We start from the raw sequence: 23,216 nt of genomic DNA, 5'->3' as shown, positions 1-23,216 counted from the left end.
TTGACCATTGGAGAAGTCAAAAACATTTAATATAAAGATGAGTCGATGTATTCAGCAGTAAGTAGGTCGAGGTTATGACTGTTCCCGGTGTTAGGATTGTTTAAGCTGGCCAGTTGCTGAATTCTGGTGGTAAGGGCTCTTTAGTTGGTGTTCCATGATTGCGTTACTCACTGTTCTAGCCAGCCGTGGACAGCCTCTGCATGCCTCGGCTCAGCTGGTTTCTCGTAGTTCTTTGGCTGGCTGCTGTGCTGTTGCTCCCTGCTTGTGCTGGATCTCCTGAGATACTGTGCAGGACACTGATGTGCTCCAGGTTGCCCGTCAGATCCAGAACCTGCAGATGTTGCAGCCCCATGAATGCTTTCCTTTCCAGACCAGCGGCAGTCAACCGGTTCGACCTGTGGAAGAAAACCGGGCGCAACGATGAACACTGACAGCAATGTGCTGAGAGACGGGATTGTGCCAATAGCCCCGACTCCAAGTTTAACCCACGCCGGTTTGGGGAGTTCCAGGCTGCTGGTCCTTGCACTGGTGGGACACTGCAGTGTGGAGAGGAATGCTGAGAGACTGGGATGCAGGCACCTCAAGACCAGATGGGAGTGAGCAATCATCAGCAGTCCATTTTATGGCACGGACTGACTCAGGCACACAGATGTGGTGGATTGGGTTCTATCCAAGTGTAGATAACAGTCTGGTCAGCTTTGCAAGACAACTGTGGTAAGTGTGGCACTTTAGGAGGACACAGCCCAGTGCGTCATGGAAACCAGCCTCCCCTCCTTAGACTCTGTCTTTACCTCTCGCTGCCTTGGTGAAGCAGCCAGCATAATCAAAGACACCACCCACCCGGGTCATTCTCTCTTCTCTCCTCTTCCATCGGGTAGAAGATACAGGAGCCTGAGGGCACGTACCACCAGGCTTAAGGACAGCTTCTACCCCACGGTGATAAGACTATTGAATGGTTCCCTTATACGATGAGATGGACTCTGATCTCACGATCTACCTTGTTGTGACCTTGCACCTTATTGCACTGCACTTTCTCTGCAGCTGTGACACTTTACTCTGTACTGTTATTGTTTTTACCTGTACTACCTCAATGCACTCTGTTCTAACTCAATGTATCTGCACTGAGGAATCAATTGACCTGTACGATCGGTATGCAAGACAAGTTTTTCACTGTACCTTGGTAGAAGTGACAATAATAAACCAATACCAATACATGCTTCCTGCTTGGAGGCACATTTGTGTTGGCTGACCCAGTTTCTAGACCCCAAGTACCAACTACCCTCTCATCCGGGGGTTTGAACTTCCAATCTCTTGCCGCCTTTGAGATTTACTCCTTTCTGTTGGAAGCAACGGTGACAGGCGAGCTTCCCTCCTCGCCATCTCAGAGCTCAACACCAGTGATCCAGCTAAAGACGGGACTGCAGCTGTCTCATAAAAACAGAGGAGATTGGAGCAGGAATAGGCCATTTGGCCCTTTGAGCCTGCTCTATCATTCAACAAAACCCTGGCTGATCTACCTTGACATCATTTTTCTGTCCTATCCCTGCATCCCTTGATTCTTTTAATCTATTAATCGCCATTTATGTTCCAGTCAGTGACTGAGCCTCTGCACAACCACCACCCCCCAACCCCACTGACCTCCCGCCAGGTAGAAAATTTCAAAGCTTTGCCAGCCTTTGAGTGAAGAAATGTCTCTTCATTTCTGTCCCAAATGGCCCATCCCTTATTTTGAGACTGTGATCCCCAGCTCCCGACTCCTCACCCCAGGGAAACACTATCCCTGCATCCACCCTCTTGAGCCCTCTGAGAATTCTGTATGTTGTCACAAGCACACCTCTCATTCTTCTAAACTCCTTTCAAGAAAAAAATTGGGGCTAGCCTACTCATGCCGCCTCATGACAGATCTTGAAAGCGTACAGAGGAGATTTCCAAGGATGTTGCCAGGACTCAAGTGATTGAGTTATGGAGAGAGGTTGAGCAGGATGGGTCTTGTTTCACTGGCGTGTAGGAGAATGAGGGGTGATCTATAGAGGTATATAAAATTATGGGGGGCATAGATAGGGTGAATGCGCAGTGTTTTTCCCAGGATTGGGGAATCAAGAACCAGAGGGCATAGGATGGAGGGGAGAGATTTAGTAGTAACCTGAGGGGCAACTTTTTCACTCAGAAGGTGATCAGTATATGGAATGAACCGGCAGAGGAAGTGGTTGAGGCAGGTACGTTAACAACATTTAAAAGGTACTTGGACAGGCACGTGGATAGAGAAGATTTAGAGGGATATGGGCCAAATGTGAGTAAATGGGACTAGTGTAGATGGGAATCTTGGTCAGCGTGGACCAGTTGGGCTGAAGGGCCTGTTTCCGTGCTGTCTGCCATCCCAGGAACCAGCCTGGTGAATCTTTGACATCCTTTCTCTGCCCTCCATAGTGAAGAGCTTCACTGTGGAGTCTACAGTGCAGAGGTTTTTCTAGGCAGCAAGACTTCAGCAGAAACAAGTGGTGTAGCCAAAGCAGTGGGCAGTCATCTGCTTACCTCAGAACTATGACTTTGACATTTGGTGCAGAGGCAAAGGAATTCGAGGTGATTGTTGAAATGCGGTTATTCTGCAGGTAGACATACTCCAGGGATTCGGGCAGGTCTGGAGGCACGTAGGATAGTTCATTATATCCCAGATCCAATAACTAGAAGTAATAAAAGTAGATTGATTATATTTTTTTAACCAATGTTAAATATTGTACAGCTGCTTAATACCTAATGTGGGCAAGAAATCTGCCTTTGGTGGCTCATACTAAGTGGATGAGTGTCATCTGCTGGTTGACTTTACCAGAGCCAAAAGTTGGGGGTGAGTAGAATGAGTTTTTGCACTCATTTAGCAAGTGACCAGAGTTTCTACCCACATGTTCTTTCCATTCACATGCTTGCTTTTGTTTTGAAACTCGACACTTTGTGCCTAGTAGACCTCCTCCAGCCCATGAGGTTTCCCCGGGTGCTCCAGTTTCTTCCCATATCCCAAAAGCTGACTGGTAGGTTTAGTTGGCTATCCCTCAGTGTAAGTGAATGGCAAAAAAAGCAAAGGGGAGTTGATGAGCATGCGAGAGAGAATATGCTGCAAGGCTAAGGGGAAATAAGGAGAAGGGGGATGGGATTTATGGAACTGAACTGCTAGGAGCTGGCTTGAACACGATGGGCTGAATGCCATCCTCTGTGTTTTGGTAACTCAGTCCCAGGTACTTAAAGGTGTGAAATCTCTCTCCAATCTCTGTTCCCATCCACATATATTGAAGTTGAAATCAAGTGTAATCAAAGGCCCCACTCACCCCGGACATTCTCTCTTCACCCCACCACCACCACCCCCCCCCCCCACCACATTGGGCAGAAAATACAAAAGCCTGAAAGCATGTACCATCAGGCTCAAGGACAGTTTCTATCCCACTGTTATAAGACTATTGAATGGTTCCCTGGTACGATAAAATGGACTCTTGACCTCACAATCTACCTCGTTATGGCCTTGCACCTTATTGTCCGCCTGCACTGCACTTTCTCTATAACCATAACCATAAATTAAGATAAGATTTCTTTATTAGTCACATGTACATCGAAACACACAGTGAAATGCATCTTTGCATAGAATGTTCTGGGGGCAGCCCGCAAGTGTCGCCATGCTTCCAGCGCCAACATAGCATGCCCACAACTTCCTAACCCATACGTCTTTGGAACGTGGGCGGAAACCCAAGCAGACACGGAGAATGTACAAACTCCTTATAGACAGTGGCCGGAATTGATTCTGGGTTGCTGGTGCTGTAATAGCGTAATGCTAACCACTACACTACCATGCCGCTCTACTGGCTGCGCCACTGTGCCGGTGTTTATGGGCCCTTGCTGTACATAATACTGCATTCTGTTAGGTTTCCCTTGTACTACCTCAATGCACTGTGTAATGAATTGATCTGTATGAAGACAAGTTTTTCACTGTACCTCGGTACATGTGACAATAATAATAAAAACCAATTCTCATAGATCATCATCCATTCCCCACTGTTCAATATCACCCAGTCCTTTCCTCCTTGTGGTATCCAGCTTCTGAGACTTATCCCTGAAGCTCTGCTGTAAATTTTGACCCCCTAATACCAATGCCTGACCTGTTAGTGGACAAAAGGATGTGGGTCAGCACCCTGTAGCCAGGAAGCACAGCAGAACATGGAGCAGCAAGGTTATCAAAGGAGGCTGGTGGTTGTGTACCAATGGTCTCATGCTATAGGTCTCTAACAATGCAACTGATGGAAAAGATCTTGCAGACCTGATTATGGGAGGGGAGTTCTCCCTACTGTCCTGGTCAACGTTTCCCCCCTGTAGAACATCACTAAACCAGAATATTTGGTGGTTCTTACTACCATTTCCATATTTGGGAGCTCATTCGGCCCATCAAATCCATGCCAGCTCACAGAGCAATCTTCGCTAATTTCCCTTGTAACTTAGTCCCCACACATCCGTATCAACATCCCCCCCAGATTCTACCACCCATTTGCACTGGGGACAATTTAGTGGCCAATTAACTTATGTCTTTCAGATGTGGGAGGAAACCGGAGCACCTGGGGGAAACCCACATCGTCACAGGGAGAACATGTAAACTCCACAGAGACAGCACCGGTGGTCAGGATTGAACCCTGGTCACTGGTGCCGTGAGGTAGCAGCTCTACTGGCTGTGTCACTCTGCCGATGTTTACGGGCTCTTGCTGTACAGAAATTGCAAATGTGTTGAGCAATGCCCTGGACAGTCCCTGGTGGTGTGAGGCCCTGTACAAATGCAAGTTCCATTTCTTGGCCCGTTCTGGTACTCGCCTTGAGATTGGGGACCTCCCCCCAGGTTCCAGGCTCTATCTTGCCAATGGTGAGCTTGTTGTGATTGAGGCGCAGTTCCTCCAGAGCCTTCATGTTGCGTAGCACCCCTGCAGAGAGCTGGTTAATCTGACCGTGCTGCACCACCAGAACCTCCAGACTGGGCGGCAAGCCGCTAGGAAGCAAAGTCAGGCGATTGCCGGACAGTTCGATCCTCTTCAGCTGGTGAAGCTTCCGAAAGGCCAGTCGGTGAATGCGCGCGCTGTAGAGCTTGTTGTAACTCAAGTTCAGGTCGGTCAGGTGGTAAGTGGTGACGAAGTCATTGGCACCGATCTGCTCGATCCCATCGTGGAGCAGCATGAGGGAGTTGACACGACGAGGGAGGCTGTCTGGGACCTTGCTCAGTGGGTTGTTAAAGAGGTGAAGTGTGTGCAACTTCTTCAGCTTTGCGAACGCAGCCTTGTGGATCCCAGCACTCGTGATCCTGTTGTTCTGAAGCAGCAGGTACTCCAGGTTCCGGATCCTGTTGACGCTGCTCTTAGAAATGGAGGTGATGCGGTTTTTCCCCAACTGCAGGATGACGATGTTTGGGGGCAGTCCATCGGGTATCTTTACCAGGTTGTTGCTGGATAGATCCAGGTATTCCATCCCCTTCATTTTACTGTCAAGTAGGAAGAGAATGGAATCCTTACTCAAAGATGCAACAGAGAAACGTCTAGAAATAAAAGATACGATAGAGTCGTATCAAACAGGACAGAAACAGGCCCCGTGGCCCATGGAATGTGTGCTGACCATCAAGCAACCATTTGTGGACTGTTCAACAGTCATATAACAGTGGGATGGAAGCTGTCCTTGAGCCTGGTTGTACGTGCTTTCAGGCTTTTGTATCCTCTGCCCAATGGGAGGGGGGAAGAAGGGAGAATGTCGCTGCACTTTCTCTGTAACTGTAATGCTTTATTCTGCATTGCTTTTCCCTTGTACTACCTGTTGCGCCAAAGTTAAGCAGAATTGTTTGCAGATCTGATAGAAGTAAGCCTTGCACACGCAATGCTGCACACAGCACACTTTATTGTGAAGTGACAACAAGTGGTACTTACCTCGGAAGCGCGGCTGAGCCTGCTTAACTGCAGCGCCCCGTTCCGATCGGTCCACAGTGTCAGCCGTGACCTAACCTGTGGTGAGCCCAAATCCAAGAGACCTCACCACTGGTGCACTCACTCTTTTATACCCTGGTCACTCCTCTCTGCCCCTACCTGGGTCGATCCTTTGTCCAGGTCGACCCATCACGTGACTGTTGCCTCGGGCATTGCAGGCTCATGTCTGCAGAGGCAATACCTTGGTTACCTAGCACCCAGGTCACCCTTGCCCCGCGCACACATACATTTGAACCCAGCAATTGTTCCTTGCGCTCTCTGGCCGACATTTCAGGATTCTTACTGCACTACTTCAATGCACTGATGTGATGAAATGATCTGTATGGATGGCATGCAAAACAAAGTTCTTTCACTGAACCTTGGTACATGTGACAGTAATAATTCAATTTATCAATTTAAAATTTGCACTGATCCAACTTAATCCCATTTTATTCTCCTCATTGTCTCAGCTGCCCCCCAGATTCCACCAATCACCTACACACTAGGGACAATTTACAGCAGCCAGTTAACCTAACAACCTGCATGTCTTTGGGATGTGGGAGGAAACTGGAGCACCCAGGGGGGACCCCATGCAGTCACTGAGAGAACATGCAAACTCCACACAGACAACACCCGAGATCAGGATCGAACCCAGGTCTCTGGCGCTGTGAGGCAGCGGCTCTACCAGCTGTGCCACTGAGTCACCCAGCTGTGAAGTCAGTGTGGATTTCTAAAGGAAAGGACGTCATTGACCAATCTTGGATGAATGATTTGAAGGAGTTAACATAGGTTAGACAAGGATAGTTGTAATAACTTGAAATGTTTGACTTTTTTATACAGGTATCAGATATTCATGTATTTATTGCCAGAACTTGGGAACTAAGGAGACAGCCAGCAGAATGGATAGCAAACTGACTGCAAAATGGAAAGCAGCAGAGGTTAAAGGCAGTTACTTAGAGTGGAAGGGAGCCAGTGGTGGTGTTCCACAGGAATCACTCCAGGGACCACTGCAGATGATGTCACGTTGGGGAATGTAATCAATGAAGAGAACTGCAGTAAGATGCAGGAAGACATCAGTGAACAAAAGGGCAGGTGACGGGCAAATAAACCTCAATTTAGATGCATGTTTGGAAGATGGAGATCCCAAACAGAGCAGAGGGATCCAGGGACAGGGATAAACAAATTGCTAAGAGCAGCAACACGGTAAATGAGGGGAATAGACAGTCAACGTTTCGGGTCGAGATCGGGATCAGTCCAGATGAAGGGTCTCGACCCGAAACGCTAACTGTCCATTTCCCTTCATAGATGCTGCCTGACCTGCTGAGTTCCTCCAGTATTTTGTGTGGTGCAACCAGATCCCAGCATCTGTAGTCACTTGAGTCTTCAACACACTAAATGAGGCCACTTCTTTAAACAAACACAAGTGGAGCTTGGGATTCATTTCTAGAGGAAGTGAAATCAAAGGCAGAGTCGTTAAGCCCTACAGAACCTTGGCTGGGCCACACTTGGAACCTTGGGGTGCTGGTGAAGGTTGCATTGCTCACCTGAAGGTTTGTGCAGTAATGCCTGCGTTGGTCAGATGGTTGCTTTGCAGATAGAGTTCTCGAAGTTGCTGCAAATTACTGAAGGCACCTTTGGGGATCTTTGTGATTTTGTTGTTCTGTTACACGGAAATACAAAAAGAGCAAATCAGTGGGGCCTCAAGCACCTCCCTTCCCTTCATTGCATAGACTTGGCAATGCTGCTTCAACGTGGCCTGATGGACCTCAGCTTCCGCTCTCCTCTAGGTGTGTTTGCCAACTTGGATTGAGGCCTAAACCTTCTCAATGAAGGCGGTTGTCCACTGTACACACAGTACCTGTACCTGCTGTGCCTCTTGTTAAATATATCAGGCTGAGACCCATTCCAGAGGCAGGGGCGGGCTGGGCCCGTGTTCAATATGCAGAGCAAGGACCTGCGCCCACTGAGCCTTGCTTCAAACTACTTAAGTAGGAATAGGCCATCCAGCCCCTTGTGCCTGCTCCACTATTCACTTAGTTGATGGTTCATCTTTTACCTTAGCAACACCTTCCCACAAAACTCTGATATCTCTTGCATCTCTTAATATCCAAAAATCGTTTGGCGTTTGTCCTGAATATGCTCAGGATAGAAAATTCCAAAGATTCATGAACTTTTCATCTAGGTCCTGAATGGCTGACCCCTTGTTTTGAGAGTGTGACCTGTGGTTCTAGACACCACAGCCAGGGGACATATCTACTCCACATCCAGCCCGCTGAGCTGTGAGTATTCTGCAGGTTTTAATGAGACCTAAACTCAAGCAAGTTTAAGCCTAATGAATCTCTTCTCATATGACAAACCACCTATCCAGAATCCATCTGCTGAACCTTCATTGTACTTTCTCTATTGTGAGTATATCTTTGCCTGGGTGGGAAGACCAGGCCTGTACATAATATTTCAGATGTGATCTCACCAGGGCCTCGCCTAATAGGAGAAGGGCATCTCTACTCTTGTACTCAAATCTTCTGGCCATAAAGGTCAACGTACCATTCACCTTCCAAATTACTTGATGTATCTACATGTTAACAGTCAGCAATTCATGAGCAAGGCACCCATTTCCCTCTGAACACCAACACCTTTCAATCTCTCACCATTTAAAAGAAAAACTCTACCTTTCTTTTTCTGACAAAGTGGATGACCTGACATTTTTCCACATTCCACCTGCCGTATCCAACTGTTCACCTGGACTGTCTGCATCATCCTGAAGCCTCTTCACATGCACCTCACTGCTTACGCTGGCAATTAGATTTGCATCTTCAGCAAACCAGGATATATGAAAACATGGAAATATGATTTCCCTTTTTTAAATCCATGTTGAGTCTGCAGAATCCTATTAATATTTTCCATGTGCCATGTTACCACATTCTTAATAATAAATTCCAGCATTTTGCTCTCCACTGATGTCAGGCTAACTGCTATTACAGTTCTGTGTTTTCTCTGTCCTTCCTTTCTGAAATAATGGGGTTCCATTTTATACATGGCAATCTGTGGGAGCCTTTCTTGAATCTAGAATGTTGTAACATGACAATAGTGGCATTTAAGAGGCAGTTAGACAGGCTCATGAACATGCAGGGAATGGAGAGGCAGATGGGATTAGTTCAGTTTGGCATTGTGGTTGGCACAGACAATGTGGGCTGAAGGGCCTGTTCCTGTGCTGTGTTGTTCTATGTTCTGTGGCCACCAGTGCATCACTAAAGTTCATGGCACTTGATCTTCTCACCCACATCATTAATATAGATTGTAAGCAGCTGTGACTCCCACACCAATCCCTGCGGAACCCCACTAATCACAGCCTCCCAACTTTAACATGGCATGTTTATTCCTACTTAGTCTTGTGCCCATTAGCAACTCTCAGTCCATATCACCACATTACCCACATGTTGCAGCTACATAAAACTTTGGTTAGGTCACACTTGGAGAATTGTGTGCAGTTCTGGTCACCCATTACAAGAAGAGTGTGGAAGCTTTGGAAAGGGTACAGAAGAGGTTCACCAGGATACTGCCTGGATTAGAGGGTAGGAGCTATAAGGAGAGGTAGGACAAACTGGAGTTGTTTTCTCTGAAGTGTCAGAGGCTGAGGGGAGATCTGATAATTTATAAGAGGCATAGATAGGGTAGACAGTCAGAATCTTTTGCCCAGAGTAGAAATGTCAAATACTGGAGGATATGCATTTAAGGTAAGAGGGGGAAAGTTTAGAGGAGATGTGTTGGGCAAGTTTTTTTTACACAGAGAGTGGTGGGTGCCTAGAACAGGCTGCCAGGGGTAATGGTCGAGGCAGAAACAGTAGTGGCATTTAAGAGGCTTTTAGATAGACACATGTGTACACAGGGAATGGAGGGATATGCATCATGTACAGGCAGAAGAGATTTAATTTCATTTGGCATTGTGTTTGGCGCAGACATCATGGAGTGAAGGGCCCGTTCCTCTGCTGTACTCTTCTATGTTCAGATACCAAGTACTCTCATTTTGTTGCATAATCTTTTATGGAAACTTATCAAAGGCCTTCTGAAAGTCTTTTGCAATAGACTTGCAAAGGAATAGCAAGAGATTCTGCATCTGCTGGTTTGGCCTTAACTGTTCTGCTAGTTATAACCTTGAAAGATCCTAATAGATCTGTCAAATATGTTTTCCCTTTTATAAATCCATGCCCAGTCCGATAAATATTTTCCAAGTGCCCTATTACAACATCCTTAATAATAGATTCCAGTATTTTCTTCTCTCTCGATGTCAGAGTAATTGGACTGTAGTTCTGTGTTTATTCTCTCCCTCTTTTCTTAAATAGTGGTGTTCCATTTTACACATTGCAGTCTGTGGGAACCTTTCTAGAATCTGGTATTTTGGAGGATGAAAGTAATTTGGTAATTGGTTTATTATTGTCGTATGTACCAAGATACACTGAAAAGCTTTTGTTTCCGTGCAATCCAGACAGATCATTGCATACATTAGTACATCGAGGTAGTACAAAAGGGAAAAGAAAACAGAATGCAGGATATTAGCGTTGCAGTTACAGAGAAAGTGCAATGCAGGTAGACAAATAACGTGCAAGGGCTGTGACGAGGTAGATTGAGAGATCAAGAGGCTGCGGAGGGTTGTAGACACAGCCAGCTCCATCACACGCACAACCCTCCCCACCATCAAGGACATCTTCAAGAGGCGGTGCCTCAAGAAGGCGGCATCCGTCACTAAGGACCCTCACGATCCAGGACATGCCCTCTTCTCATGACTGCCATGGGGGAGGAGGTACAGGAGCCTGAAGACCCACACCGAATGATTCAGGAACAGCTTCTTTATTTTGCACTATTTATTTATTTTGTAATTTATAGTAATTTTATGTCTTTGCACATATTCCATGAAGACAAACAAAATATTTGTCTGATTTCTTTTCCATTTCCTATTTCCCAATATACCACACCCACCCGGATCATTCTCTCTTCTCCCCTCTCCCAGCAGGCAGAAGATACAGGAGCCTGAGGGCACATACCACCAGGCTCAAGGACAGCCATATTGAACGGTTCCCTTATACAGTGAGGTGGACTCTTGACCTCAAAATCTACCTTGTTTGACCTTGCACCTTATTGTCTACCTGCAATGCACTTACCTGTAGCTGTGACACTTTACTCTGTATTCTGTTATTGTTTTTACCCTGTACTACCTCAATGCAATGAATGGATCTGTAGGAATGGTGTGCAAGACAAGTTTTTCACTGTACCTCGGTACAAGTGACAATAATAAACCAATACCAAATACCAATTTCCCTTCTGTCAATCCATAGGGGACCCACATTAACTTCTGTTACTTTTTTCTTATCTGCAGAATCCCTTGCAAATCGTTTTGATGTTTCTTGCTGGTCAACTCTCGTGTTCCACTTTCCCTTTCCTTTTCAATGTCTTGGTCCTTTGCTGAGTTCTGAAATCTTCCTAATTCTCAAGCTTACTGCTATTATTGGCAACATTTTAGGAATTTTCTTGGATCTAATACCACCTTTAACTTCTTGGAAGCTATGACTGGTTTACTTTCCCAGATATTTTTGTCTTAGAGGAATTATGACTGTAAACCATACATTAATTCTTTAAACGTTAGTCATTGCTTGCATAGGGTAATACCTTTTAATGTAGCTTCCCATACTATCATAGCCAACAGATACCTAATGCCTTTATGGAGTCATAGAGTTGTACAGCATGGAAACAGGCCCTTTGGCCCAACTCATCAATGCTTACCAAGTTGCCTACCTGAGCTTAGTCCCATTTGCCTATGTTTGGCCCACATCCCTCTAAACCTTATAAAGTTTGCTTCATTCTGAATTGAACCCCCCTGATTTCAGATTGAACAAAATCACTTTCAATCAAGTTCTGACCTGCTGGTCCTCAATTCAAGGATTTGAGCAAAGGCCAGTACCAGCTGGGATGTGGTTTGAAGGTTTTGAAGGAAAATAATCCAGGGTCCAAGATACATTCCTATTCTGGAAATTTAAACCTTGGTCAAAATTGACACACAGCAGGTTATTATTTTGCACCAGCAGTACCCACGTTCAGAGGTTGGTCCCCGTCTAATATATGTCGGATCCAGTTATTTTCGAATCCACAGGTTCTTTCAGGAGTCCAGGAATGAGTTGAAAACAACTTGGTGCTTCACAAAGTTTTATTGGAAAAATTTAAAACAAAGAAACAGTCACAGAGCACATGGCACTAGCTTTACTACTGGGAGATGAGCTGAGACAAAAGGAACTAAAGATGAGCTCGGATCAGGGGGGAGGAGAGCAAGAGAGAGATGCGACACCTTTCATACCTGAGATAAGAGGTACTCCTTAGCTAACAATTGTCCAATCAGGGAACCTATTAGATACTTGTGGCCAAACCAACCAATGAAAAAAACCACATATTCACCTGATGGATGAACCAATAAGCTAGTAAGTGGCCATTCCTTGTGCAGCCACTTGAAGCATATTAAACACTATACATGTTAAAAATAATTAAAACAGTCGAATCCAACATATACACGCAGTGGCCTTTCCCTGGTTGGTCTATGTTAATATACAGTTTGCTTCATTATTAGGATTACTCAATGGTTGAGTTGCATGGGAAATAGGCAGTGCTCCTCTAATAAAACTGTTTCCCCTTTTTTCCTCTTCTGCAAGCCAAGTCATTATTGCAGTACACCTCTGCATTTACACACCATCCCTGGGTTATGAATGCCCGACATATGACACCCCTACATACAAACCATCTCCCATATTATTCATAAATTCAAAAGTTCGATGCACATACATATGTTCATTCCTACAAATGGCAGAACTAGTTTCCTCTCTCTCTCCACTTTTAATCATGTAATTATGTATGGCATATCTGTTAATAACCTGTTGTGTTCCAGTATTGACCAAAGCAAAACAAACTTTTCACTATCTCGGTACATGTGGCAATAATAAACCAATCTGAACCAATGTATTCTTTCATATCATTCTTACATGCTTTTGACAGGGTGGTGAAAAAAGCGCTTAGCATGCTGCCCTTCATCAGTCAGGGCACTGAGTATAGAAGTTGGGATGTTATTTGCATTTGTACAAGACATATTGGTGAGGCCGCATTTGGAATATTGTGTTCAGTTTTGGTTACTCTGCCATAGAAAAGATACCATTAAGCTGGAAAGAGTACAGAGGAGATTTACGAGCATATTGCCAGGACTCGAGAGACTGAGTTATGGAGAGAGGTTGAGCAGGTTGGAACTTTTTTCACTGGACCATCGAAGAATGAGGGGTGATCTTATAGAGGTGTATAAAATCATGAGGGGCATAGATAGGGTGAATGTGCACAGTCTTTTTCCCAGGGTTGGGGAGTCAAGAACTCGGGGGCAAAGGTTTCAGGTGAAAGGGGAGAAATTTAATAGGAACCTGAGGGGCAACTTTTTCACCCAGTATATGGAATGAGCTGCCAGGGGAAGTGGTTGAGGTAGCTACATTAACAGCATTTAAAAGGTACTTGAACAGGTACATGGATTGGGAGGGTTTAGAGGGATATGGGCCAAATGCAGGCAATTGAGACTAGCTTAGATGGGAATCTTGGTCAGCATGGACCAGTTGGGCCGAAGGGCCTGTTTCCATGCTATATGACTCTATAATGCCGTACAGAGCCCATTTATTACACAGGGGTGGCCAGAAATGGTGAATTCATCACACAGAGCAGGGAAGGCTGTGACATGTTGGGATATGGGCTGAAGTAGAGTCATACAGGATTCAAAAGAACTTGGAAGTTCATCTTTGACCAACGTTTAAACAGAATAGGTTTTTAGCCAAGAATGAGACTGGGGTTATCAGGTTGTTGTGCAGAGACATATTAGGACATTTGATAAGAGAAGATGCACATCGGGCTGGTGAGAGGCGCGGTTAGAATTGGTAACTGGTTTATTATTGTCACACGTACCGAGATACAGTGAAAAGCTTTTGTTTGCATGCCATCCAGAAAGATCATTCCATACATAAGTACATCCAGGTAGTACGAAAGGGAAAAAAAACAGAATGTAGTGTTACAGTTACAGAGAAAATGCAGTGCAGGTAGACAAATAAAGCGCAAGGGCCACGACGAGGTAGATTGGGAGATCAAGAGTTCATCTTTATCGTATGACGTCCGTTCATTGTCATTTGGCAGCGGGATAGAAGCTGCCCTTGAGCCTGGTGGTTGGCATGTTGGCACCTACCTGTAAATGCAGCTGGGTGAGCAGAGGTGGGAGGTTCTCAGGTACTTGTCTTAGATTGTTGCTGGACAGAATTAAAGTCGTCACCATCTGAGAGCCATTGAACATGGCCTTGGGCAGGCCTGAGTTTGTCAGCTTATTGTTGTGGAGATAGATAAACCTATTGAGAGAGAGAAAGAGAGAAAGAGGGAGAGTCACTTAGCCTGTTGCAGTGAGAAATACCAAAAATGAGTTCAGCACAGGTGGCTGGAGGGTAAAGGGTTGTGTAATACGGAGAGGTGACCGTCCTGCTGCCAAAAATACTGCACAGTATTGCGTGAGGCTGCAGAGGGTTGTAACCTCAGCCAGCTCCACCATGGGAACAACCCTCCCCACCATCGAAGACATCTTCAAGAGGCGGTACCTCAAGAAGGCGGCATCCATCACTAAGGACCCTCACCATCCGGGACACGCCCTCTTCTCGTTACTACCATCGGGGAGGAGGTACAGGAGCCTGAAGACCCACACTCAATGATTCAGGGACATCTTCTTCCCCTCCGCCATTAGATTTCTGAAAGGTCCACGAACCCAGGAACACTACCTCGTTATTCCTTTTCTTTGCACTATTTATTTATTTTTGTAACTTATAGTAATTTCATGTCTTTGCACTGAACTGCTGCCGCAAAACAACAAATTTTATGTCAGATTTCTATGATAATAAACCTAACTTTGATTCTGATACCCTGTAATAGTTGGTAGCACCGGAGATCAGAATCGAACCTGGGTTACTGGAGCTGTGAGACAGCTACACTACTGAGTAGTCCTCTCTCTGTACAGGACAGTTTTTCCTTTCCAAGCTTTGAGGTACACCTTTGGTTTTGGCTGATGGTCAATGATTGTAAATAAAGTTGATCCCTGTGTCTGTCCATTGGGAAGCTGTGTCTCAAGTTAGCGCTGCTTTGAAGTGCTTTTCCAGCACTGTACCAGGGGCATCTGTTTTGAAAATGTCTATGTAACTTGTCCAACTACTTCATTATTTCACTTCTTCCTGTGCTGGGGGGGGGGGTTAGCTCGTCGGAAGTTCCAAACTTTTTGTTAACACCAGACGCGATTTAGTTAACCTCATTGTCACACCTAATGGCCAGGAGCTTGATCAACCATGGACTGGGTAACAGACACATCAGCTTCACCACCGAACAGGGGATCAGGAGCTAGGCCGGAGGATTTACCAGAATGAATAAATGAGTAAATGAGTAGTATGAGTCATAGAGACTCAGAGTGATACAGCATGGAAGCAGGCCCTTCGGCCCAACTCATTCATGCCGACCAGCGTGTATTTGGCCCATATCCCTCTAATCCTTCCCTATCCGTGAACCTGTCTAAACATCTTTTGGACAATCTAATTGCACCCACCTCTCCCACTTCCTCTGGCAGCTCATTCCGTATACACACACCACCCTCTGTGTGGAAAAACTTGCTCATCAGGTCCCCTTTAAATCTTCCCCCTCTCACCTTTAAACCTATGCCCTCTAGTTTAAGGCTCCCCTACCCTGGGAAAAAGACCGTGACCATCCACCTCATCTCTGCCCCTCATGGATTTTCTATCAAGACACCCCTATATAGAGACACGATGCTGGAAATCTGGAGCAACGCACAACGTGCTGGAGGAACTCAGCGGGTCAGGCAGCGTGTAATGGAAGGAAATAGTCAATGTTCTGGGTCGAGACCCTTCATCTGATTTAAAGATAGATGGGAGGTAGCCAGTATAAAGAGGTGAGGAGGTGGGATTGGTCACGAACTGGCAGGTGATGGGTGAATCCAGGTAGATGATAGGCAGATGGAGGAGGGGAAAGTGGGAATAGCGACAGAGGCTGGGAGGTGAGAGTTGGAGGCGACAAGAGGGCTGCAGATGGTGGAATCTGATAGGAGAGGAAGGTGGAGCGTGGAACCAAGGGAGGGAGGTGGGGAGGGCAGATGGGAACAGTGGAGGTGGGGGACCCTTCATCTGAACATCTATAGAACATACTTTTACTATCAACAATTCAATTTAAACCCTTTTAGTCATAGAATTGTGACAGCACAAAGGAGACCATTCAGCCTATTAAGTCTGTACTCGCTCCTTGCAGAGCAATCCCACTCCCCGCTTTTTCTTCTACCCCTGCAAATGTTGTCTCTCGAGTGCCTTGGCCACTCCAGGTAGCGGCTGGAACAGGATAGGTGTTTGGACGTCAGCATTAGTGCGGGAGAGAGCAGAAAGGATCTGGTTGAATGGCGGGCCAGAACAGATGGGCTGAGTGGCCTACTCCCGCTGCTGTTCCTTACATCTTTACCTGAGCCTTGGTTTGTGGCTGAAGGTGAGCTCGGAAACCTCCTTGAGACGGTTGGCAGCAAAGTCGGTGATTTGCAAAGTGTTGGGCAGTCTCCTGGGTGTTACCGTCAGCTGCACAACAATAGGAAGGGCATAATTGAATCACATCTCCTCTTAGTGCTTCTACAGAGGTTTCCCGGGCCATTCACCTTGTCCCATTCTGGAAAGGTTTACACAGGACCCACTCTAACTCCCTCCTGCTTTTGTTCCATACCACCTCCTCTAGCCTCGAGTCCATTGGACCTTGTCCATGGGTAACCTCTCCCTCCCCCTAAACCCCCAAACCCTCCAATACGGCCCTGAGAGTCAACATGAGTGAGTCTCAAACATGCATTGAACAAGCCATTTTGCAGGCATCACACTTGACAATAGCGGGAGGATAGTCTTTCATTTGCACAACAATTATTACCTCCCCATTTTCCCAAAGCCAATACCTCTGACCCACACTGCAACAGTGTTTGTAGCTCAAGGTGGTGGAGAATTTATACACAGAAATCTGGACTTAAGTGAGGTTAACGTATTTGTTTCTGATTGAAGGAGAAACGTTGCTGGGGACCCTGAGAATTCCCCTGCTGTTTGCCAGATAATCCAACAGTGTCTTTCATTTCCAGCCCTGAAGACTTGTGGAGCTCCTGTTTAATGGCTCTTCAGGAGCCGGTCTTGGGTGGAGAGGGGATAGGGAAGGGTGGAATAGACCCCAGGAGGAGCCAGTCCTCGGGGAGGAGAGGGAAAACTTAGTACTAAAGGTAAAATGGCTCCGCAGCATTTGTGGGAGCTACTTTCAGAAAGTGAGGGCTAATTAAACATTTACAACAGCGACACAAGAGACTGCAGATGCTGGAATCAGAAACAACACACAACGGAGCTGGAGGAACTCAGCAGGTCAGGCAACATCTGTGGAGGGAAGTGGACAGTCGACATTTTAGATTAAGACCAGCTGAACTCGGTCTATGCCAAGCTCCTGTTTCTTGCCATTTCCATGTTCGATTTCCTCCTGACCAGATGAAGGGTCTCGGCCCAAAACGTCGACTGTCCATTTCCCTCCACAGATGCTGCCTGACCCGCTGAGTTCCTCCAGCGTTTTGTTTTTTTTTGCATTGTGTATTTACAGATCTGGTATCGGTAAGTTCCAGAGCAGGCAAATTTGTGAAACCCCAGCACTGTGCCTCGTCTCACTAGAAGAGTCCTTAAATAAACAACATATTTGCAACTTCATTCTCAGTTGCTTGAGATTCATTTTATTGTTTCTAGTAGTGGCTCCAAAGCCTGGAGACAGATTTAATAGGTTACTTGAGAAACCAAGATCCTAATCAGCTGTTTAACTGTGTCCAGAGCTTTGTGCAAAACTATTAAGACCAGAGTTTATCCTGTTTTGCAAGAAGTGCACAGCAGGTCGACCTGGAACGTTCCCTTCCAGATTACGTCAATGTTTAGCTCTCACTTTGGAGTAGTAAACATTTTATCCAGGATGGCACTCCCAGTGGAGCAGTGACGTGGTGTCTTTCACTTAATCTGAGGCTCTTAGATGGGAAAGGATAGGGTGAAGCAGCCAGCGTAATCAAAGACCCCACCCATCCAGGTCATTTTCTCTTCTCTCTTCTTCCATCAATACAGGAGCCTGAGGGCACGTACCACCAGGCTTAAGGACAGCTTCTACCCCACTGTGATAAGACTATTGAACGGTTCCCTTATACGATGAGATGGACTCTGACCTCACGATCTACCTTGTTGTGATCTTGCACCTTATTGCACTGCACTTTCTCTGTAGCTGTGACACTTTACTCTGTACTGTTATTGTTTTTACCTGTACTACCTCAATGCACTCTGTACTAACCCAATGTAACTGCACTGTGTAATGAATTGATCTGTACGATCGGTATGCAAGACAAGTTTTTCACTGTACCTTGGTACAAGTGACATTAATAAACCAATACCAATACCAATTTCACAGCTCTGTACCAAAGAACAGGTGAGTTCTCTGGAGAAAACTGGCCAATTTTTATCCCTTACCAAATGTTCAAAGATAACACATTACCCAGCCATTGTCTGATGGCTCCTTGTGGGACTTGGCTGTTGGAGAATTGGCTGCTGCATTTCCTACATTATAACTGATTGGACCTTAAATGCCTTTCAATGACTGCGACACATTGGAGTAGTGCAAATCTTATTTTCTTTTCTGTTATGTACCTCTATGTATTTTCTTCCTAATGTGTGCTGGGTGGAGAAGGGTTGGGATTTAAGGAGCCCATGAGAATTAAGTGACATAAGGCCCATCATCTCCGGCTGACTTTCTGTACAAGTCCTCCCCTCCTTTGATGAAGTGTGACCTGTGTAACCTATTGTAGCAGGATGGGGAAGGTCAGGACACTCACCTTATTATTGGACAAGTAGAGGTACTCCAGTTCCTGCAGAAACTTGAAAGCCTTATCTGGTAACCCTGGAAGGACATGACAACTTGAAAAAGGAACAGGAGTAGGACATAGTATTCCAGTTTACTCTGCCATTGTCATATACAGCACAGAAACAGGCCCTTCGGCCCAACTGTCCATGCTGACCAAGATGCCCCATTCAAGCTAGTCCCATTTGCCAGTGTTTGGCCCATAACCTTCTAAACCTTTCCCATCCATGTACCTGTCCAACCATCTTTTAAAAGTTGTTATTGTACCTGCCTCAACCACATATTTAACAACCTTTGTGTAAAATAGTTGCCCCTCAAGTTCCTATTAAATCTTTCCCCTCTCACTTTAAACCAATGCCCTCTAGTTCTTGATTCCCCAACCCTGAGAAAAAGTCTGAGTGCATTCACCCTATCTATGCCCCTCATGACACACCTCTATAAGGTCACCTCTCAGTCTCCTATGCTCTAAGGAATGGTCTCAGCCTGCCCAACCTCCCCCTATAACCCAGGCCCTCAAGTCCTGGCTCATTGGGTAAGACATCTTGATTCTATTTTCCTGCCCAATCCCATTTCCTTGGATTCTCTGGGTCAAAACTCTCCTGATCCCAGCCTCGTCCAGCTCAACACCGGAACATCCCCAGCTCTCTCAGGCAGAGAATTCCAATGGTCCACAGCCTCCTGATGCATCCAATGGCTACTGCTCAGCACCAAACCTGTGCAGCCTCCTCATTATTGAGATCAGCTCCAGAGTATAGACCCAACCTACTCAACCCTTGCTATCTTCCTTGCAAAGTAGGAAGAAGTCATTCATCTCATCTAGTCTATGCTAACCCCAGAGAAAGCTGATCAATTCCATTCCACCTTATTCTCTCTCACATCCCCATAAACTCCCCCCCCCCCCCCCGAGTCTCCCACAACCCACCTGCACTAGGCATGGTTTACTGTCATCTGTGGAACATAAGTGTATCCCCTCTTCCCTTCAGACCCTTACCTCTGGAGAGAAGCCTGTTGTTGTGCAGGCTGAGTGTCTTCAGTTTGGTGAGCTTGGCCAGGTGCTCGGTTGGAATATTTTCCAGTTGGTTATTCTGCATAGAAAGCGATTGTTAACCCAGTTCATTCCCACCTCATGGAAAAGCTGCTCCTTCTACATTTTACCTCCTTTTTTGCCCATTTTTCAGATTTTTTCCTTTAATTTATAAAATATGAGGTCCCAGGACCCTGAGCATAAGGTAAATACTTCCTGGGTGAACCATTATAGGGGGAGCCAGTGGGCTTTGCTGCTGATACTGGTTTCAGCCACTATCCACTTAGTCAAGCAATTCAACAGGGAGAAACTGTTTTCTGTCAAGATCAAGAATCCAGTGAGGGAGCTTTGCTCTGTGTCTAACCTGTTCTTTTTCTTTTAATCTCTTTTTTTCTAAACTGTAGTGTCCCTTCCCCAGGAGTATGTGATGGGACAGTATAAAGGGAGCTTTACTCTGTCTAACCCATGCCCTGGGAGTGTGTGACGGGATAGTTTAGGGGGAGCTTTACTCTTGTGTCTAGCCCATGGTATCCACACAGCAATCACAGTGATGGGTGTCTCTATGTTCGATGAGCCCGGGTTTGTCTCCCTAGGGAGATGCTTCTTTGATTAATTCATCCATTGCTAAATATTCTGGACTGCACTGCTCCTCAAGCATTGCTATCTTCCTGACCTAACAAATTTACTGGTGATCTCACAGACAAGCCCAGGATGGAGCAGTGAGGAAAGTCACAGCTCAAGGCATTGTTGGGCCATAGGTGTCTCAGATACATCCTTGTCTCCACTAGATCGGGCAGTGCAGTGCTAAGGTTGGGCTTCACACCGCTCTGGCACCGGTTCCACCCAGGATCCCTGCTCCTGGCCCTCTGAAGATGAGAGAGCTGGCTGCAGGTTTGCGATCGGAGCGGCTGAGGGCTTGGTACCTGCAGGGACAGGTGCTGGGTGTTTGCGGACAAGTTGCTTGGGAATAAACTGAGATCCACGCCGCTGCAGTCCACGGTCGCCTCCAATGTGCAGGTGCATCTGGATGGGCAGCTGGTCACCTCATCTCTCAGGAACATCGGGGGCTCATCCTCCTCGTTGCCAGGTGCCGGGGACGTAGGGGGGGTGGTCATCACGTAGATGAGCAACAGGGACCCCCAGGGTAACATCTGGAGAAGGAGGAACAGAAGTACCTGAGAGTGTGGGAAGGGGGACACTATTGCCCTATTGTGCTAACATGTGCTCCATATCGGTACAATTTCCTACACACTGTTCATAGAACATAGAACATAGAACAGTACAGCACAATACAGGCCCTTCGGCCCACAATGTTGTGCCGACTTTAAACCTCGCCTGAGACTACCGAACCCCTTCCACCCACATATCCCTCTATTTTAAATTCCTCCATATGCTTATCTAGTAATGTCTTGAAATTGACCAATGTACCTGCCTCCACCACCGCCCCAGGCAGCGCATTCCATGCCCCAACCACTCTCTGGGTGAAAAACCTCCCTTTGATATCTCCCTTGAACATCCCACCCATTACTTTAAAGCTATGCCCTCTTGTATTGAGCATCGGTGCTCTGGGAAAGAGGCGCTGGCTGTCTACTTTATCTATTCCTCTTAATATTTTGTACACCTCTATCATGTCTCCTCTCATCCTCCTTCTCTCCAAAGAGTAAAGCCCTAGCTCCCTTAGTCTCTCCTCATAATGCATACTCTCTACTGCACTTTACCTCCATAACAACAACCTACACCAATACTTCCCACTTAATAAACCATCCCAAGGCATTTCCATTTAACATCATGTAACTCTTTATATTGTTGAGACCAAGGCGGACTAGGTGACCGCTTTGCCGAGCTCCTCTCTTCCATCTGCCATGGCCTTCTGAAGCTCCCAGTGGCCAGCCATTTTAATTCCAGTCCCCTTACCCACACCAACCTGTCTGTCCTCGGCCTCCTCCACAGCCAGGGGGAGGCTAAACGCAAACTCGAGGAACAGAGCCTCGTATTCCGCCTGGGTGGTCTCCAACCCGATGGCATGAACTATGAAATTCTCCAATTTCAGCTGAGCTGCCCTCTCTCTGACCCGTTTCTCTCTCGATCTATTTGGTTCATCCTTCACCCAACCCAGCCCCCATCACCCTGTTTCTTTCCCCTTCCCCCACCCACTCCTCCCACGGGGTCCCCTCCCTCCACTGTTCCCATCTGCCCTCCCCACCTCCCTACCTTGGTTCCAGGCTCCACCTTCCTCTCCTATCAGATTCCATCATCTGCGGCCCTTTGTCACCTGACCAAGTACTGGTAAATGGGAGTACTGTAGATGGGCACTTGATGGTCACCATAGACATGAGGGGCCGAAGGGCCTGTTTCTGTGACGACTCAAATCTGAATCCCATTTATGATGCCCTGAGCTCATGGCGGGTGTGGAACCAGTCCCCAGACTGTGTGCACTCAGAGACAATGGGATCTCTCACAGCACTTCGGGAGGTAATTCATCCCATTTGTACCTGTGTCACCCACAGAGGCAGGAGTTGGGACAACTCCTTGTTCAGTGTTGTGTGGACCTGCCGATTAGTTTAGTGGTGGGAAAAAAGGTGGCCCCAGATTCATCTACACGGGAAGCAGATGGAGAGTGAGTGACCGGATCATTCCTCGCAGAGGGATACCAGGGACCTGGCAGGAGGCAACGAGTGGACCTGTTGGAGGAGGGAGCTCCCTGCCAAGGAACTGTGCACTGAAATAACCTCCCTCAATCAGAAGCCTCCCAATTCCTTCTCTCCCACCTCCTTCTCTCCCACCAGAGGCAATCAACATTACTTTGGGATTTCTTGGACGTTCTGATATATTACAGATAAAACTCACAACCACTTTAAAAAAATAGGTCTCCTATCTCACTAAACCAAGCTGTTGTCAGCAGAGGCACTGAAGAACGGAAGCTTCCCTTACCCTGGGGACTTTGCCAAAGACCAGCGGTACTACCGATAAATCCATGGATCTCGGAGAGAGCTGCTCCCTGGGACTGAGCTGTTCCCTGGGACTGAGGAGCTGCCAGGTCTCTCTCTCTCTCTCTCTCTCTCTCGCTCTCTCTCTCTCTCTCGCTCTCTCTCTCTCTCTCTCTCTCTCTCTCTCTCTCTCTCTCTCTGTCTGCTAAAAGACAAAGTCAACAGACCAAGAGTCGGCAGACTTTTTTACGAATGTACAATTGCTGCTCACCACTAACTTCTCCTAAAATGGATTTTTTGAGATTATAA

The 23,216-nt window shown here is 46.5% G+C and overlaps 1 protein-coding gene across 1 annotated transcript; it reads right to left on the bottom strand.

Annotated features, from left to right (window-relative positions):
* Window positions 1-175: 175 nt before the first annotated feature.
* Window positions 176-22,968, bottom strand: LOC127584862 (podocan-like). The gene is made up of 10 exons (XM_052041830.1): window positions 22,912-22,968; window positions 20,904-21,131; window positions 19,948-20,041; window positions 18,931-18,995; window positions 16,521-16,630; window positions 14,215-14,371; window positions 7,514-7,629; window positions 4,840-5,497; window positions 2,533-2,681; window positions 176-395 (listed from the first exon to the last, which is right to left on the bottom strand). The coding sequence occupies exons 1-10, from the start codon at window positions 22,954-22,956 to the stop codon at window positions 176-178; spliced, it is 1,842 nt and encodes a 613-aa protein (XP_051897790.1). The 5' UTR covers window positions 22,957-22,968.
* Window positions 22,969-23,216: the final 248 nt, after the last annotated feature.

The sequence above is a fragment of the Pristis pectinata genome, chromosome 31 (genome assembly GCF_009764475.1).
Source record: "Pristis pectinata isolate sPriPec2 chromosome 31, sPriPec2.1.pri, whole genome shotgun sequence".
Taxonomy (NCBI): Eukaryota; Metazoa; Chordata; class Chondrichthyes; order Rhinopristiformes; family Pristidae; genus Pristis; species Pristis pectinata.
This window is presented reverse-complemented; position numbering and strand designations above follow the sequence as displayed.

Coding starts and splice junctions, on each gene's coding strand:
- LOC127584862 (XM_052041830.1), bottom strand. CDS start 22,956: ATGGATTTATCGGTAGTACCGCTGGTCTTTGGCAAAGTCCCCAGG. Junction 21,132..22,911: donor TCTTTGGCAAAGTCCCCAGG/GTAAGGGAAGCT, acceptor CTCCTTCTCCAG/ATGTTACCCTGGGGGTCCCT. Junction 7,630..14,214: donor TCACCCAGCTGCATTTACAG/GTAGGTGCCAAC, acceptor TCCGTGTAACAG/AACAACAAAATCACAAAGAT.